At 41.4% G+C, this 18,335-nt stretch overlaps 1 protein-coding gene across 7 annotated transcripts in view; it reads right to left on the reverse strand.

Annotated features, from left to right (window-relative positions):
• Positions 1–18,335, reverse strand: part of TMEM218 (transmembrane protein 218) — a 31,590-nt gene that overhangs the window by 10,897 nt on the left and 2,358 nt on the right. For 5 of the 7 annotated variants that reach the window (XM_006936765.5, XM_003992532.4, XM_003992531.5 and 2 more), the window contains exons 2-4: positions 9,078–9,187; positions 8,103–8,205; positions 4,097–4,838 (exon numbers count right to left, since the gene is read on the reverse strand). In XM_006936765.5, the coding sequence (XP_006936827.1) occupies positions 4,704–4,838; positions 8,103–8,205; positions 9,078–9,187 (348 nt within the window). In that variant the 3' untranslated portion in view covers positions 4,097–4,703. Of the gene's footprint in view, positions 1–4,096; positions 4,839–8,102; positions 8,206–9,077; positions 9,188–18,335 lie in introns of those variants that run through there. The other 2 variants (XR_006586080.1, XR_002145429.2) reach the window with 1 other exon arrangement.

Below are 18,335 nucleotides of genomic sequence, written 5' to 3' on the forward strand. Positions count from 1 at the left end.
AGGAAGTTATTACGTGTTCCCAGTGTAAAACTGGGACATCAGTTTGAAGACAGAAAAACCAAAGAAATCCCCAAAGATTAAAAGAAAACAAGTGGAGGGGATGGCTATGTAGCATTTAGGTACAGCATAAACGCTACGCACGTTAACTACCCTGAGTTCTTCTGAAGGCAGGGCCTGTGCTAAATGCACATTCTTCAGGATTCCCAACATGATGTGATGAATACCAGAAAAAGAAACTTTCTTGTTCTGTGGTGTTGGGCCAGATTTTGATCCCTGTCATTTCTTCGGTCCCAAGAAACTGAGACAAGAAGGGTGTGTGTTGGGGTGGGGTTGGGGGCTGGGGTTCTGGAAACTTTTTTCCTTGAGTAAACGGCAACCACCAATAATGATGTTAGAAAAAGAGATCAAGAAACAAATACATTCTTGGTTTGTGGCTTTGATTCTTCCAGTGGCGCTTCTGAAAACCAACCCAAGTATCAACATTCCAGTGGACCGTGCTTAAGAGAGAGATGGCTGTGTGTGTCCTTGAAAACTCCATCTATGGGCTGCTCCACTGAATCTCTCTCTCAGCCACTGAGGAGCCAAGTCCAACAGGGCAAAGACCCACCAAAAACACAGGGTGGATGAGAGCACTTGTCTGTGAGGTCCTATGTAGCTTTTGTCTCTTTGTCTCGGACTCTTGCCCAATCCTAAGATTCTGGGTTTTCCACTAGACTCAGTTGCTGCTTTTTTGGTATTTCTATCAACTGGATTTACATCACTTGACCTTGGTCCCTCGTTTTTCTTTATTTTTATTTTATGGAGCAAGATAGTGTAATATAAAGTATGTAAAATCTTAGACTGGAGCCAAACCATCTGATTTGAAATCCTGACTCCTATTTAACCTTGAGCTAAGTGACCTCAAGCAAATCACCTCACCACTCTGTACCCTGTCCTCATCCGTGAAATGGGGATAGTAAGAGTACCTACCTTATAGGGTTGCTTATGAGGATGACTTAATATTTACAAAGCATTTAGGAAAATGCTTAGAACACATTTGGTAAATATAATGAAAATTGTGATTTCAGCCTGTGAGGAATAGAATATTTCCAAGTATTGGGATGGAAACAGAGAATAAAGATTGAACCCTACGAACTATGAAATCCTGTCCAACCTTGACTTTTTGCGCTCCTGTGAGGATAATCAACACTTCATTTCCATACCGTTTGCACATCTGGAAACTTGCTCCTATGTGACAACAGCCAAATACTTAAAGGTTTAAGCCAAGAAGTTATGACAAAATATTTATTATTTGTACTGTAGATGTTAACTAGAGATTCTTTAATGAAAGTTTTACCTTTTTTAGACACGGGTTAGGGAAAAGATGGGTACCAAGAGCTAAAAAAATAATATTAACCAATGTAGAAACAAGGAGTTGTTTGACAGCCAAAAATGATCTTTAAGTTATCTGAAGAGTGAGATGTCAGGAATCCCCACGTCAAGTTTGAGCCCCACTAACTAGGGAAACTTTTAAAATCCCTTTCACCTCTCTGCCTGTTGTTCTTCCGTGAAAAAATTCTACAGGTTTCTTTACATGTTGAATAAAAATCAAAGTAAAATAAAAATTCTTCAACTGAAGCAGCAACGAAATGGTTGATGGACCAGTTTATGTCTTAGAGAAGTTCTAGAACAAGACATGGATTGCTTTATGTTAGAATAAAAACATTAAAAAATAATTTGGCGGCTTTTATCCAGGGATGGTTAGGAAGACAGCCTAGACAGCTCAGAGGCTACTTCTTAGGCTAGTCTATCCCACCAGGACTGATGCTTTATACCCAACAGGTACACAGTAGATATTGAATGAATGGCAGTGCATGCTGGATGAAGCATGACTGAATGGCTATGCATTCTCTCGTACCTGAACTTTGGTACAATAATTTTGATGAATTTTTAGATCAAATAGCTGATACCATGTGTCAGTAAAGAATGTTAATATTGCTCCAATTTTTATAAACGAGAGATTTAAGGAACTTGCCAAAAAATGACCTAGGAGGTGTGTTTTGTGGGCTTGAGGGACTTCTAACATATATCACACAGCACCACCTAGCAGACTAGATCAATGTCTCCATTGTGGGGTAGTGTGGCATCACTTTTGTCAGGATACAGTTTTAGCTAATTTAGCTTTTGTCAGGATACAATTTTAAGAGGCTATGAAATCATCTACTTTTTATGTGGAACTCTTGATTTGCTCTCCCTCTCCAACTTGTAAACAGTGGGGATCACCACAAGTCTCTCGGCTACAGGATCCCCTCTGGGTAAGGAACAGTATAGCACAACCTGCTCTAAGGCCATTGATCAAAGAATGATGAATGGGACATTAAGATGACCTCTAAGCCCTGTCTCTAGGAAGGCAGTGGGCACAAGGGGTGCCATATTAGACATTGTAGGGGTGGCCCATGTAGAACTCTCAGTGAAATTCACGTTTCAGCCTTCTACTTCTTATCCCGCACACAGGGGGTTGGCCACGACTGCTCTGAGCATGAAGGTAGAGAGTAATCTATCATTTCCCCACACTTGGTAGTTATGGATTTGGGATCTATAGGAGGCAGGCCAACCTAAAATACTTTGTACAAAGTATATATTTTTTCCCCTGTCATTTATATCTGTGCAAAACACACACACACACACACACACACACACACACACACACGCACGCATTAGGTAGCCGTGGTATTTGGGAAGGGATTTAGTTTCCAACCTTCACACATTTTTCCCTGTGTAAGCAGTCACCCAAAACTTCATAGCTATTATCCATTGATCTCAAAGTTGGACACCTTTGTTTGGGAATAAGAAAGGATGATTCAAGGTCAAGATCTACAAGTTTTCCCAGATCTGATTTGTCAGCAAGTCTCTCAGGAGGTGACAAATGGCAGCCCGTGCTTGTTAGGAGTCCGTGCTCCACTTGGGCTGGTTCAATGTCTCTGCACAGAGACTCACAGGTATCTGGAAGCTTCAGTGCAAGTGTTCAGAGAGGAGGACAAAGCCTGACTCCCAGCTTGCCCAACTTCCCTCTATATGTTTGCATTCTCCTTTCTCCCCTCCAATCTGGTTGGAGGGATATTTCTTCTTTCCTTACCTGTGGGCCCTAGGCTAGACGAAGAGACAATTTCCTTTGAATGGTTCTATGGCAAAGCCTTATCTGCAAAGGTTTTCTGAACTGAATAAGATACAGTTCAAATGCAGAAATAAATATATCTGGCCCTCACCAGCCTATGACTCCCAAAAGTCACCCATTCTCTCCTCTTTTAACTTAGAGCTTAGCCCCCACTGGGGTGGTGGGATGGGATCTTCTCTACACTGACAAGAGGATCCAGGAGAGAAAGTGAAGGAGATGTGGTCCTGACTTCCTCAAGCTCTCAAAGTCCCACAAAGCTCAGCGTGTTTTCTTTTCAGTCCAGAGACAGGCCCTGGAGTCTGTTATGCCTGGGCACACACACTGGATGTTATATGATGCCTGGGCAAGTTAGTTCATCTCCTTAAGCCTTAATTTTTTTCTACTTTAAAATGGAATGATAAAAATAGATAATAATCTATAATAATTACATATATAACATATATTATATATATAATCTTTAAACCTAAAATTTAAATAAATTGGGTTTCAGGGTTACTAGTGTCATATTGGCATAAAGTATGTGCTCAAAGTTCTCCTTCCAACTTGTTTTCTGGTTCTTAATTTTAAGTCAGAAGATCCTTCTTCATTTAGTTCTAGGGAGTCAGGAGAGACTTCCAAAGTAGAAACAGCCCAGAGCCCCTCCATTTAATGACAAATCTTGGGTGATCTAGGATTTCAGATAGGCATAAAGTTGCATCTATTCCTAGGAACATACATTTCTTACCAGCTTTGGAGAAAGAGCTACAAAGATGAAAAGAAATGATAATAATCCAAAATGGACTTTACAGTAATTAAAGAAGGCACACAAAGGCTATCAAATCCTGAAAGAATCCAGAGATCCACAGAAACAAGACAAACAATCAACATTTCCATACCCTTCTTCTAATCCCCAAGCAAACTTGAAATATAGAATACAGACTGAGAAAGTCTTGGCCAAGAGTCTGAGGTGAAAGTCGGTCCTTCGGTTGTTTATTGCTTTATTATAGCAGAGAGAAGTGACACCCATTGCTTGTATAGATTCTGTGACACCATATGCACACTGGTCAACAACCAACATCTGGGTAAGTCTTCCAACTCATCACATTAAAATAAGCTTTCGAACTTGGAGTGCCTTTCCTTTCCAACTGATCCCAACCTTGTAACTAAGAATCTCGTGTATTATCAAAAGGATGAGATTCTTCTGTCTACTGGACAGGGGAAGCCAAAGTGCTCCTTTTCCCAAAATCCACTTAATGATGTCTTGATTGAAAATCTACCAGAAGCAGATCACTATCTTTATTTCCCTGTCAAAACAGAAAACCTGAGGAACAAGTGCTAAGAAGATAGCAGTATCCCTCGGAAGATGGTGAGAATCGCCTCTGCAGGGCCAATTTTGCAACCCCATTTTTGGAATCCAGGATTCAAGAGATTTATCCTAGTCATGAATGGATATTTCTCTGATCTTAAGGCATGAAGGCTGTCAAAACAAGGCTCTGAACAGTACCTTTCTGCTCATTAATGACATCAAAAGCGAAGGACAGAACAGGGTCTTGGCTTTCCTGAATAGTGCTCAGTAGGACCGCAGTGGTTTGGCATAGATTGGCTCCAGGATATGATGAATGAGAACCAAAAAGAGGCCTCCAAGGAAGACAGCAGTGAGGAAAGCCAGCAGGACATAGCGGCCAATGAAAAAGGAATCCACAATCTGCAGAAAGAAACATCGAAAAGGAAATTACTATCACTTCAGCACCCTGGTTGTGCTCATCTGAAATCTTTGATGAGTGGGCCCAGAGTCTGTTTGTATTTGTGACTTCCAGAAACATCCTGATCTGAGTCTCTTCTGTAAATGGTTGGGAAATAACTCCCTGAGCTGGAAATACAAGATAAAGAAAAGATTAATGAAGTACAGGGGGGAAAAAAAGGCTCGATATAGGAGGTTTCATAAACACTCCAAAGACCTTAGATGAGCTCTTTTATGTTCTGAAATCAGTTATCTGAAGGAGTTCATGAGAAGCTTGCTTCCTTGGTCTTAGAAAGTCTCGTTTTTTTTGTTGTTAACTTTTTATTATGGAGAATTTTAAATATATATAAAAATATAACAGCATAATAAACCCCCTGTATCCAAGATCGAAGCCCCCAACTCATCAACCTGCTGCTGTTTCAGGAGGGCTCATTTTCAAAATGGAAAGGTGATTCTTGAAAATTTTCATCAGAAGTGTCCTGAACCCTAACATTCGTAACCCAGTACTCCAAGGGTTAGGTTAAATGGCCTTTTGCCTGAGACACTAAAATCCTTACAGGATAAATAACGTGCCCTAATCATACAGTTGGCTGTCTGGCAACCAGTCATACTTGAGGCCCCAAAGCTGTTGGTCTTTGCTGACAAAACCTATACTTCAGAGTTGGCTCTGCCCACTTGTCCACTGTTCACTGCCAGGGCTCTACTCTCCCCAGACCCAAATGGTCCCACTGCTTAAATTGGGACAGGAAAAAACAACTGAATTTATCGATCTAATGGAGAGGGAATATGAACCAAATGACAGGGTGATTTCACAGCTTCCCAAAGGGAATAGAATCCCAAATGCTTGAAAGGCAATGGAGGTAGACAGGATATTGACCCAAAAATGTCTACATCCTAATCTCCAGAAATGGTGAATATGTTAGATTACATGGCAAAGGAATTAAGGTTGCTGATTGGCTGACCTTAAAATAGGGAGATTAGCCTGAGTTATCCAATCCAGGTGGGCCCGGTCTAATCACATGGGTCCTTAAACATGGAAGAGCGAGGTGGAAGAGAAGGTCAAAGAAAGAGATGTCAAGATGGAAGTAGAGTCAGTGGGATGTTACCTTGTTGGTTCTGAAGATGGAGCCAGGGGGCCACTAGCCAAGGGTGGACTCTAGAAGCTAGGAAGGGCAAAAAAACAGATTCTTCCCCAGAACCTCCAGGAAGGAGTACAGCCCTGCCAACCCCTTGATTTTAGCGCAGTGAGGCTGCATTTGGACTTCTAACTTACAGAACTGTAAGATAGTACATCTGTGTTGCAAACCTAAGTTGCTGCTTTGTTACAGCAGCAATAGGAAACTAATACAGTGGCAATACACAAAGTACCTGTCAAGTCCTAGCGCTGCTCTGATTGCTGAGATCCAAAGATACCAAGAAGAAAAGGGCCGCTCCAGAGATTACCCCAACAGCCAACTTACAACAAAGGTCAGTTTGATAAAACAGCTTTAACATAACTTTGACCTTGGCTCCAGTACTGAACAAGTCTCTTGCGGGCTACATGTTTGCTCGTTTGACACGTTTCACTTTTTAATTAGCCAATTAGCAGGCCTTGGGTGCAGAAGGCCCAGGTCATGTATTATTGATACGGTATTGAGCCAGGCTGCTGCAGGGGCCGGTTCTCAAAACCTGAAAATGAGAACACCAATTCTGCTGGCCATGCTGACGGACATATTTTGCTCAAACCTCATTCTTGTCTCGTGGGTCTGAAACTCCTATGACAGAGGATAGAGGAATTAAATTTGAAACAGTGTTTGCTCTGTGTCCTTCTTCGAATATTCACATCTGCAGCAATCCAGAAATATAGTTGCCTTCATCACTCTCTCCCTTTCAGACAGGGAAATGGAGGTGGGAGTCTATTCCTCGCTCCCACATGTGGTACTTACACTGACAGGGTGGTTTTCAAATGCTGATAAACACCTGACGTGTATGGAAATAATTCCTTAAATTTGTGTGGTTCCTTGGACTTTTCAGAGCAAATTGCCTCCCTTTTGCTAGGACTAGTCCTAGATAGAGTTAGAAATGTGTTCCAATTTTAGTTCAGAAGTTGTATAATTTTGTGTACTGTTGTCTGGTGTCAAATACTCACCCATGAACTCTCTGGGATGGCCCCCAATATTCTGTTGAGTCCCCAACAATGAAGGTTTTGCAGACAGACCTCAGCTTGAATCCTTGCTCTGCCTCTTCCCATATATGTATGACCTTGGGCAAGTTACTTTAACCTCTTATAGCCTCAGTGTCCTTACCTATAAAATGGGGATAATAACAGCACCTACTTCATACTATTTAGGCTTGTCTTAAGGTTTAAGTGAGATCATGCAAACAACGTGTTTAGCAAACAACCTCACGCACAGTAACCCCTTAAACAATATTAGCTATTATTATTATTACCACTTTAAAAATGAAAATGGGGGGTTGGGAGGAGCTGCTAGAAGGTAGATGGGAGGTAGGAAGTCAATGCCATTACCAAGATCTGAGGGTAAAGTCAGAGCCCCAGCCCAGAATGGACTAGAATAGGTGGGGTCTCCAGAGAAGGGCTATGAGAGAGAGGTTAACAAGCCCCCTAGAGAGGTGGGTGCTGGCGGATGGTGTTCCAGGAACTAGGGCCAGCTGATCTCCCAGACTACTGTCAGTACTGAATTCACCTGTCTCTATAATTACTGCTTTCCACAGAAATTCTCTTTCCCCACTGATCTCTACGGAAAGTACTCTCTTCACATCACAAGTGGAGAAAATCAAACACGGGGAGGGCAACCCTGAGGGCGCTGCATACACTTTGGCCAGGATCCGACTTCCTGAGCCCAGACTACCAGGATGAGGATGCTTTCATTTCAGGGCCAGGCCCTGTTCCTGTTCCTAACTCACTGCCTCCTCTCCAGCCCCACAGGATCAGGTGGCTTTTGGACACACTGCTTGTTCAACTCGATGCACAGTGGGGATACACTCCAATCAGGCAAATAACTGCCCAGTGGTCTTGCACGTGGGAATCAGAGTGAGATTCTCAGTCTGGGTGGAAGGAGAGGGGAATTTAAAACTCCCTGTCGGCTTTCTCCACCTTTGTTAACTTTACACTTTTAACACATGTCGGCTGACCTGACATCGGGGAACACCTCAGGGCAGGATGGAGGTCTAGACCGAGAGAAGCAAGAGTTATAACTCAGGAGGGCAAAATAAAACCAATAGTTTTACCTTCATTTCGACCTCTGGGGCTGGGACTTCACTGGCTCGAGGGAAGACCAGCAGAACTGATGTGATGATCAGAGCACCGAGGAATACAAAAATGACAGAGAACCTGGGGTCAAAAGACAGAATGTCACAAGCACGCTTTACAGATTCCTCTCTAATCAGTGAGGTCTGGACTGGCTCTTCCTTGGAGCCAATATTCTAAGTTTCAGTCTATTAACAAGGCCTAGAGACCTGCTGTCCACACTGTCCAGCGAATTTAGAAATGGTCTCTCCTTCATCCCAAAGCCCTTCTTTCTAGACAGGTCCCCAGCTGGATTCATTCCTATTTATTCCCATAATTCCCAATTCCTAAGAATGGGAATTGGTAGTTTTAATTCTTGCCTCTGCAAAAAATGTCATAATCATGAAAAATCAAAGCAGCCCTCCCCTCTTCTCAATCTCTCAGTTTGTTTTCAGACTGGAATACTTTGGTAAATCACCTAGTTCGTTGCTTCATACCGATACGGTCTGGCCAGAGCACAGCTCTATAGCGTTGTTAAAGTCAGTGTTCTGAGGCCAGTGCCCGAGAGAGAACCAGCCCAAGCCCTTGGTGCTCCTGAAGTGTCCCTAGGCCCAGGTTAGAGCCTCAAGACTGGACCTGCATGTGCCCTAAGTCTGAACAATTAAGACACACACACACACACACACACACACACCCCAAGAAATTCACAGGCAGCAAAAGCAGATTTCCTTTTCATCTCTCATGTCCCCCCATCTCCTCTACCGTGAAAACTAGAAAACACCACTTCCCTTCTCTCACCTCTGCTTCAAAGCATCAATAATACAGTCAGTGCTTATGACAACAGGTTAAAATACAATTCATTCAAACTGCCAGTAATTGCAGAAATGGTCTTCTGGATTCTAAATGTTTAATAAGCATCAGCGATTTCGCTTCTAATTGTTTTTACCTTGGACTCTCAGCTGGAGAGAAAGCCTTACCTCGCTACACCAGACGCTCTGGACAGCAGCACACACAGCAGCAGCACTAACACCCAGAGCAGGGCTAAGATGAACACGCCAGCCCCCACTCCGAGCACTGTGCCAGCCATCTGTGGGAGAAAGGAAGCATAAGCACTGCACCCCAGCTCAGCCCTGGGGCCTTCCCACCACCATAAAGTGTCTGCCCTCTGTGTGCAGGTACTGCCTGTCTTCCACACACTCCCTGCTTTTATAATGGTGTTCAGACAAAAACAAATACAAATACACATATAAACACAAATACAAATACAAATACAGAAAGTCCAAACTCATTACGATGAACTTCTGATGACTGGTGTGATAGGATGCATCAGTACAGGTCTTTGGGAATGTCCAATCCCTCAATAGTAATTAGAAATTGAAAATCCCCAAACCTTTCTTTTCAGTGAGGACAGAGAGGTTGCTTTTTGCTCCGTGTGGGTCATTTCAAATTTGGTATGTGAGTTCTAGTTTGGCTTCCCCAACCCACAGCATCAAGCTGAACTCGCTCTTGATATAAAATGCTAACGGAGGACTGTGAAGGCACCAGGACTCAAGTCAAGCACTACGGAGCCAATGTGGAAGTTGAAGCCCTCAGGCCAAGTCTGTGGTGTGAGCTTTGACTTCCCAGTCACAAGACAGAAATGTCCCACTCTATGGTTGAGTTTTTATTCATAAAAGGAAGCAAACTCCTAAGTCCTTGAAGACAGCGATGATGAAGAGAGGAGCCGTCACTATTTTGAGCATCCACAGTTTGCTAAGTACCTTACACACATATTTCATTTAATCATGGAAGCAGGCTTCTGAGGTAGATATTATTATAGCCACGTTACAGAAGAGGTAACTGAGGTATAAGGTGAAGGGATATGTGTTAACAAACCACTGGCTTACAACAAAACATTGTTCTCTCATAGTTCTGGAGGCCAGAAGTCTGAAATCAAGGTGTCAGCCAGGCCCAGCTTTCTCCAAAGGCTCTAGGGGAGAATGCTTCCTGGCTCTTATAGCTTCTGGAGGTCCAGGCATTTCTTGGCTTGTGGCTGCATGGCTCCAGTCTCTGCTTCTGTCTTCCCATGGCCTTCTCCTGTGTGTCTCTGTCTCCTCCTCTTCTGTCCCTTATGAGGACACTTGTGGTGGATTTAGGGTCCCCCTGAAGAATCTGGTTTGATCTCATCCTCAAGATCCTCAACTATGTCTGTGCAGACCCTTCTTCCACATAAAGTCACATTCAGTTTCCAGGGATTAGGAGGTGGGCACAATCTTTTCAGGGGCCACCATTGGACCCACTCCACTGATTCTATAGCACCTCCCCCGATCTTCCCCTTCTGGATCAGAGACAAATCTTAAGCAAATAAATTCCTCCTCAGTTGATGGTTTTCCTTACCCTGATGGTCTAAATACCACAAAAATTATGATCTATGAGAAGTTCTGTTATAAAGGCATTGGAAAGATCAGAAAGGAAGCCCTAAGCATGAACTGTCAAAAAACCAAACAAACACTTATTCAATCAACATCTATTATGTGCCTACCACGTAAAGCATTGTGTCACAGTCTGGGGATCATGAGGGTAAATAAGACATACCTTGTGACAGAAGCTGCAGGCCCCCTGGAGAACACCGTCATGTGAACAGCTCTCCACACCATATTGTGATAGGAGACAAAGTACGGTGGGAACTGAGATAGTGAGGAGGGCTTTACCAGGGAGGTGACTTCACACAGACCCCTTTGGGGAAGAATCAGTGCGGCAAGATGACGGGTAGGAATGGGGTGGGCAGAGAGAGGAGTGGCAGCAGATGAGGCTGGGCTCCCACTTGCCTCTCTAACTGGGGCACACCCCCCCCCCATTCGAGCACATGGTTTCATCTCAGTAATTCTAAACTGCCAGGTGTTCTCCACCTCTGGCTCCTTGTACTTGCTGTTTCCACTACCTGGAATTAGCCCCCGGCCCCCAACAAGCCCTCTAATATTTGCACGGCTGGCCTCTCCTCATCCTCCTGATTTCAGCTTTAAATGTAACTTCCTCAGAGAGGTCTCACCTGTCGGCTGTCGCTAACGTAACCCCCAAACAACTGCTCTCCATCACTCCTTATTTCCTTCAGGGGACATTTCACTAACTGTAGTTCCCATTTTTACTTATTGTTTACAGGCTGACTTTCTGTGTCTCCAGCCAGTATGGTGAACTCCAGGAGGGCAGAGACGTTATTTCTTGCTCACCACAGTATCCCCAGCTCTCACCACTGATGTTATGAGCAAGAAATATTTGTTGGATGAATAAATGAAGCAGTGCTAACAAGTCCACAGAAATCAAGTAAAGGGGTGATAGGATCATACTTAGCTTTAGAAAGATGGCTGTAACTTCTGGTCGATATGCTGGACAGACCTAACAAGGAAAGTACCTCACACAACAGTGAACACATAGAAATGCTTAATAAAATAGAGCAAAAAGAATTCAATACACAGGGGAGCTCAGAAGCAATAAAGGAAAATCCTTAAGTGCTATAAATGAAAGTGTAATTCAAAACCTGAGTGTAAGCAGGAGCTGAGCCCAAAGGTCTACAGGGTACCAAAACCAGCTGCAGACCTTTGCAGTGGTCCTCTCCCAGACAGATGAAGTCTTAGACCCATGATACAGAGAACTGAAAATGAGACAAGGCATCAACAGCATTATTGATAATAGCCAAACTACGGAAAGGCCCAAATGTCCACTGACTGATGAATGGATAAAGAAGATGTGGTGTGTGTGTGTGTGTGTGTGTGTGTGTGTGTGTGTGTGATGGAATATTACTCAACCATCAAAAAGAATGAAATCTTGCCAATTGCAACAACATGGATGGAGCTACAGTGCATTATGCTAAGTGAAATGATAAGTCAGCCAGAGAAAGACAAATACCATAAGATTTCATTCACATGTGGAATTTAAGAAACAAAACAGATGAACATATGGGGGGGGGGAGAAAAAAGAGAAATAGACACAAATCATAAGAGACTCTTGATGATAGAGAACAAACTGAGTGTTGATGGAGGGAGGTGGGGGGATGGGCAGATGGGTGATGGGTATGAAAAAGAGTACTTCTTACAATGAGCACTGGGTGTTGTATGTAAATAATGAATCTCTGAATTCTACTACTGAAACCAATATTGCACTATATGTTAACTAACTAGAATTTATTTTTTAATATTTATTTATTTTAAGAGAGAGAAAGACAGTGTACATGAGCGGGGAAGAGGCAGAGAGAGAGGAAGACAGAGAATCCCAAGCATGCTCCACACTGTTAGTGCAGAGCCTGATGCAGGACTCAAACTCATGAACCTTGAGATCATGACCTGAGCTGAAATCAAGAGTGGGACACTTAACCAACTGAGCCACCCAGGCGCTCCATTAACTAACTACAATTTAAGTAAAATTTTGAAAAAATAAGAAAAGATCAAGGCCTAAAGCTAAGCCCTGAAAGGGCTCACCTCTCTTTGAAATAGGGACTAAAACATCTGCTGCTGACTTAGGTTGGAAGAAAGTTGGCCAAGGACCTCAGGCCATGGATGAAAAAAGAATAACCCAAGAGGAATCTGATTCCTAATCCCACACCACATGCAGGTGTGGGGTTCAAATCATACTACCAAAGTGCTATGGGAATCGCAAGTAGTAAGGTCAACATAAAACCAGTCCAAAAGTGAGAAACCCATAAGAGCCCGGCAGAGACAACTGAAACCTTTCTGTAGGGATGCTGTACAAGTCAGCATGCAAGGCTCCTGTGAGACTGGGTATAAAATAAAGATGTTTTCAGACATACAAAGACTGAAATGGAGCTCACCTGTCATAGGTGTACTTGAGCAAGAATGAAAATGAACCAAGAAAGAAGGCATGAGATGTAAGGAATAATGGTGAGAAGGATACTGGAAAATACTGATGGTAAAGATTTCTGTAACGATAAGAAGGGCACACTTTTTGAAGAGTTAAAAACAAAGAACAGCAACATATTTATGGATATGTCTCCTCAGGCAAGGAAACCAAAAGCAAAAAGAAAATATTGGGACTACACCAAAATAAAAAGCTTTCGTGCAACAAAGGAAACTATCAACAAAACAAAAAGGCAACCTAGTGAATGGGAGAAGATATTTGCAAATGATATGTCCCATAAGGGGTTAATACCCAAAACATGTAAAGAACTATAACTCAACACCAAAAAACCCACTCTAATTAAAAACTGGGTAGGGGCGCCTGGGTGGCTCACTCAGTTAGGCCTCTGACTCTTGATTTCTGCTCAGGTCATGGTCTCACGGTTCATGAGATTGAGCCCCACATTGGCCTCTGCACTGACAACAAGCCTGCTTGAGATTCTCCCTCTCCCTCTCTCTCTGCCCTTCCCATCTCATGCTCTTTCTCTCTCTCTCTCTCAAAATAAGTAAATAAAATCATTTTTAAGAAAGAAAAAAAATGGGTAGAGGACATGAAGAAACATTTTTCCAAAAAAGACCTACAGATGGCCAACAGACACATGAGAAGATGCTCAACATTACTCATCAGGGAAATGCAAATCAAAACCACAATGAGATACGACATCACACTAACCAGAATGGCTGGGATTAAAAAGACAAGAGATAGTAAGTGTTGGTGAGGATGTGGATAAAAAGGAAGCCTCATACACTATTGGTGAAACAAATTGGTACAACTACTGTGGAAAACGGCACAGAGGTTCCTCAAAAAATCAAAAATAGATATATCATATGATCTGGGGCACTTGGGTGGCTCAATCGGTTGAGTGTCCAATGCTTGATCTCAGCTCAGGTCATGATCTCATGGTTCAGGAGATCGAGCCCCACCTTGGGCTCTGGCTGACACTGTGGAGCCTACTTAGGATTCTCTCTCCCCTGTTTGCCCCCTCCCCAGCTCATGCTCTCTCTTTCCTCACCTCTCAAAATAAATAAACTCTAAAAAAAAGAAAGAAAGAAAGAAAGAAAGAAAGAAAGAAAGAAAGAAAGACCGTATGACTTAATATTTGGGTATGTACCCAAAAAAAATGGAAACACTAATTTGAAATGATACATGCACCCATATGTTTATTGCAGCATTTATTTACAGTAGCCAAAATATGGAAGCAACCTAAGTGTCCATCAATAGATGAATGGATAAAGAAGATGTGATACACACACACACACACACACACACACACACACACACACACAGACACTGGAATATTACTCAGCCATAAAAAAGAATTAAATCTTGCCATTTGCAACAACATGGATGAAGCTAGAGAGCATTACGCTAAGTGAAATAAACTAGAGAAAGACAAGTAACATATAATGTCACCATATGTGGAACTGAACAAACAAAACAAGTGAACAAACAAAAAAACCAGACTCTTAAATACAGAGAACAAACTGGTGGTTGCCTTAGGGGAGGTAGGTGGAGGGTGGGTGAAATAGATGAAGGGGATTAAGATCCCACAAATCATGAGATGAACTGAGCTGAAATCAAGAGTCAGATGCTTAACCAACTGAGCCATCCAGGTGCCCTTAGATTTTTTTTTTTTAAACCAGCTCTTTGCAAGGAAAGCAAAGGCTGCTAATAAACAGATTGAAAAAGCAAATACAAACAAAACAAAAACAAGGGGACAGGGGAAATGGGGTGATGTTCAATGAATATAGAATTTCAGTTCTGTAAAATGGAAAAGTTCTAGAGATCTGTTGCACAACAACGTGAATATACTTAAGACTACTTAATTGAACGTTTAAAAATGGTTAAGATGGTAAATTTTATGTTTTTTTAACCACAATTTAAAAAAATCTGAAACAATGAGTATCGAGCAAAATAGAATGGGAAGCTTTGAAAGGTCTTAATAGCAATATTCACAAAGAGCATAGTGAATAGATACAACTCAGGACAAATGTGAATCTCAAACAAAGCCTCAAAATATATAAAGCCAAAACCACTGCAATAAATGGACAGACCCACAAATTTAGTGGAGATTTTAGTATCTCTCTCTCAGAAACTTAAAGTGGATATACGAACAGCCGATGAATGTGTGAAAAGGTGCTCAATTACATTAGTCATTAGGAACTTGCAAATGAAAACCAAATTGCAATCCCTCTAGATAGCCACCAGAATGGCTGGGGAGCTACAAACTTCCAGTATGAAATAAATAAGTCACAGTGATTCAATACGTTGTATACCTGAAACTAATATAACATTGTAGGCCAATTATACTTCAATAATAAAAAAAAAAAAAGGTAGAGCTAAAATATTTGTCAACAGTTGTGTGGAGGATGAGAAAGGACAGTTCAAAATTAAATCATCTATTATCTTTTTGTTCTGGAGGAGGCAACACCACCAAGTGTTGACAAAGACATGGAGAAATTAGAACCCTGATTCAAACAAGCCAAATGTCACAACTTGGGAAATCTGACCAGTATCTGGATAGTCAATGGTATTAGGGAATAATTATTTATTTGTTAAACTGTGGTGACATTGTGGTCACATGGCTAAAAGATATATATATATATATATATATATATATATATATATATATATCACCATCTTTATATCTATCACCATCTTTTAGCCATGTGACCACATTTATATATATACATATACATATACACACACACACACACATACACACATACATACATACACATAACACAGAGAAGAGAAAATTATGTCTGGGAACTTCATAATTATCCAGGGAGAGGAGGGGAGGGGAGGGTAACATGAAATAAGACTGGTCGTGGGGGAATTGTCGAAGCTGGATCATGAGTACACAAGTGTTGGCTCTAATATTTTTTATACTTTTGAATATATTTGAAACTTTTGTAATAGAAAGATATGTGTGTGTATAAGTAGGAATAAATCCAAAAAAAGGTATGTATGGTTTTTACAGCAAAAATTGTTCAACTTTATTAAAAGGTATATATTTTTAAAGGCCCTAGGAGACTAACAAAACAGACCTGAACAGAGAAATAACCTACCTTCCTGGACAGAATGGTTCAATATTAAAAGATCTCAATATCAATTCAATGCAGTTCTAACCAAAATCTCAAAATAAATTTTTGTGGAACTCATGGAACTTGAAAACGGATCCTCAATTCATATGGAAGAGCAAAAGCCCAAGAATAGCGAAAACAATTTTGAGAACTAGGATGGAGACTTGCCTTTCTTGTTACCAACTGCCGCAAGACACATTATAAAACCAAGGTAATTAAAACAGTGTGATATGGCATAAAGACACATGGATCAGCGGAATAAAATAGAGAATCCAGAAACAGATCCGTGTATTTATGAGAACTTTGTACAGGACAGAGTCAGCTTGGCTTCAGCAGGTAAAGGATTTCATAGATGGTGTTGGGACAAATGATTATCCAATCAGAAAAGAGTAATACTCGACCTCTACTTTATATCCTATACAAGCCAATTTTAAATGGAAAGTAATTCATAATAAAGCAGCATATGTTTAAATATACAAATGTTCAGGCTGACTACACTAGAATACATAATGAAGTACAGCAGTCAGATGCTTGCACCTAAACTTAGAATCGCCACGAACGCAAAAGCTACAAATGCAGGCTCATGCAGGTGTGTTGTATGGCAACTCAAATACCACGAGCTGGGCTGCCTTCGGTTATGCGATCTTCTCAAGTGATGAACAACTCTTGTTAAAGTTCCAAAACACAAATAAGTATAATTTCCCCTTGATTTACATTTGAGTTGCATTCCTGGAAATTTTACTATAGCAAGCTGTGCCAAAAAAAAAAAAAAAAAAAAAAAAAAAAAATATATATATATATATATATATATATATATATATATATATATACACACACACACACACATATATATAATGTTTATATGAAAAATGGAGTTAGGCTCTAGGCTCAGATTATAAATGGCTACCCTGTGGGACACTCAAAAATTGTGCAGGATGCAGGACAGTTCTTCACTACAGAACATCTAGCATCCCACCCTGCTCTGTAAACCCCAGTAATGCCGCCAAAATCACAATTATAACCAAGTATGCTCTCACAAATTCCAAAATGACCCAACAGGGCAGTACCATCCCCTTGGACAACCACTGTTCTAGAAAAACTCTTGCATTAAGAGACATATACAGGGTTGTTCATTGCAGCTTTTTTCATAATAGCAAAACATCTGAAAAAACGTTAAGTGTCCACCAATAAGGGAATGGATATGATGTTACACTCATAAGAATGGATACAACATTATACTCATAAGAAACACTTAGAATAAATGAACTTGGCTATCTATTGATATGAACGTATCTCAAAAACAATGTTGAGGGGCGCCAGGGTGGCTCAGTTGGTTGAACGTCCAACTGATCTTGGCTCAGGTCATGATCTTGCGGTTCGTGGGTTCAAGCCCCATGTTGGGCTCTGTGCTGATGGTGCGGAGCCTGCTTGGTATTCTCTGTATCCCTCTCTGCCCCTTCCCCGCTCACAATCTCTCTCCCTCTCTCTCTCTCAAAAATAAGTAAGCATTAAAAAAAATTTTTTTTAATGTTGAGTAATAAAAGCAAATTACAAAATGAAGCCCACAGTATGACACTACTTGTATTTTTATTTATTTATTTATTTATTTTTTCAACTTTTATTTATTTTTGGGACAGAGAGAGACAGAGCATGAATGGGGGAGGGGCAGAGAGAGAGGGAGACACAGAATCGGAAACAGGCTCCAGGCTCTGAGCCATCAGCCCAGAGCCCGACACGGGGTTCGAACTCACGGACCGCAAGATCGTGACCTGGCTGAAGTCGGACGCTTAACCGACTGCGCCACCCAGGCGCCCCACTACTTGTATTTTTAAAATTAAAAAAGCAATTTATATCATTTATAATGTACAGATATACCACAGAAATACAAATACATGGGCATGAATGATGTACAACAATTTCAAAAGAATGTTTGCCTCTGGGAGGGAAGAAGGGAGAAAGGTAAATGGGGCCAGAAAAGAGAACAAAAGGGATCTGAGGATTAAATCTGGGATGTTTTATTTATTTCAAAGAAAAAACTGAAGCCGAGGTGCCCAAATGTTAATGTTTGTTAATCCAGTTAATAGGGCATAGGTATTCATTATACTACCCAGTGTGATTGTCTGTTTATGAAATTTTTGAGATAATTCTTAATTTTTAACCAGGTAGCTGGTGGCTCAGTGCCTATGAATCGAACTCAGAGACCAGAGATTAGTGACCAATAGGGGACTCTCTGGGTAAGGGATGATGAGGGTCTGGACTCCT

This window comes from Felis catus, chromosome D1 (assembly GCF_018350175.1).
Source record: "Felis catus isolate Fca126 chromosome D1, F.catus_Fca126_mat1.0, whole genome shotgun sequence".
NCBI lineage: Eukaryota > Metazoa > Chordata > Mammalia > Carnivora > Felidae > Felis > Felis catus.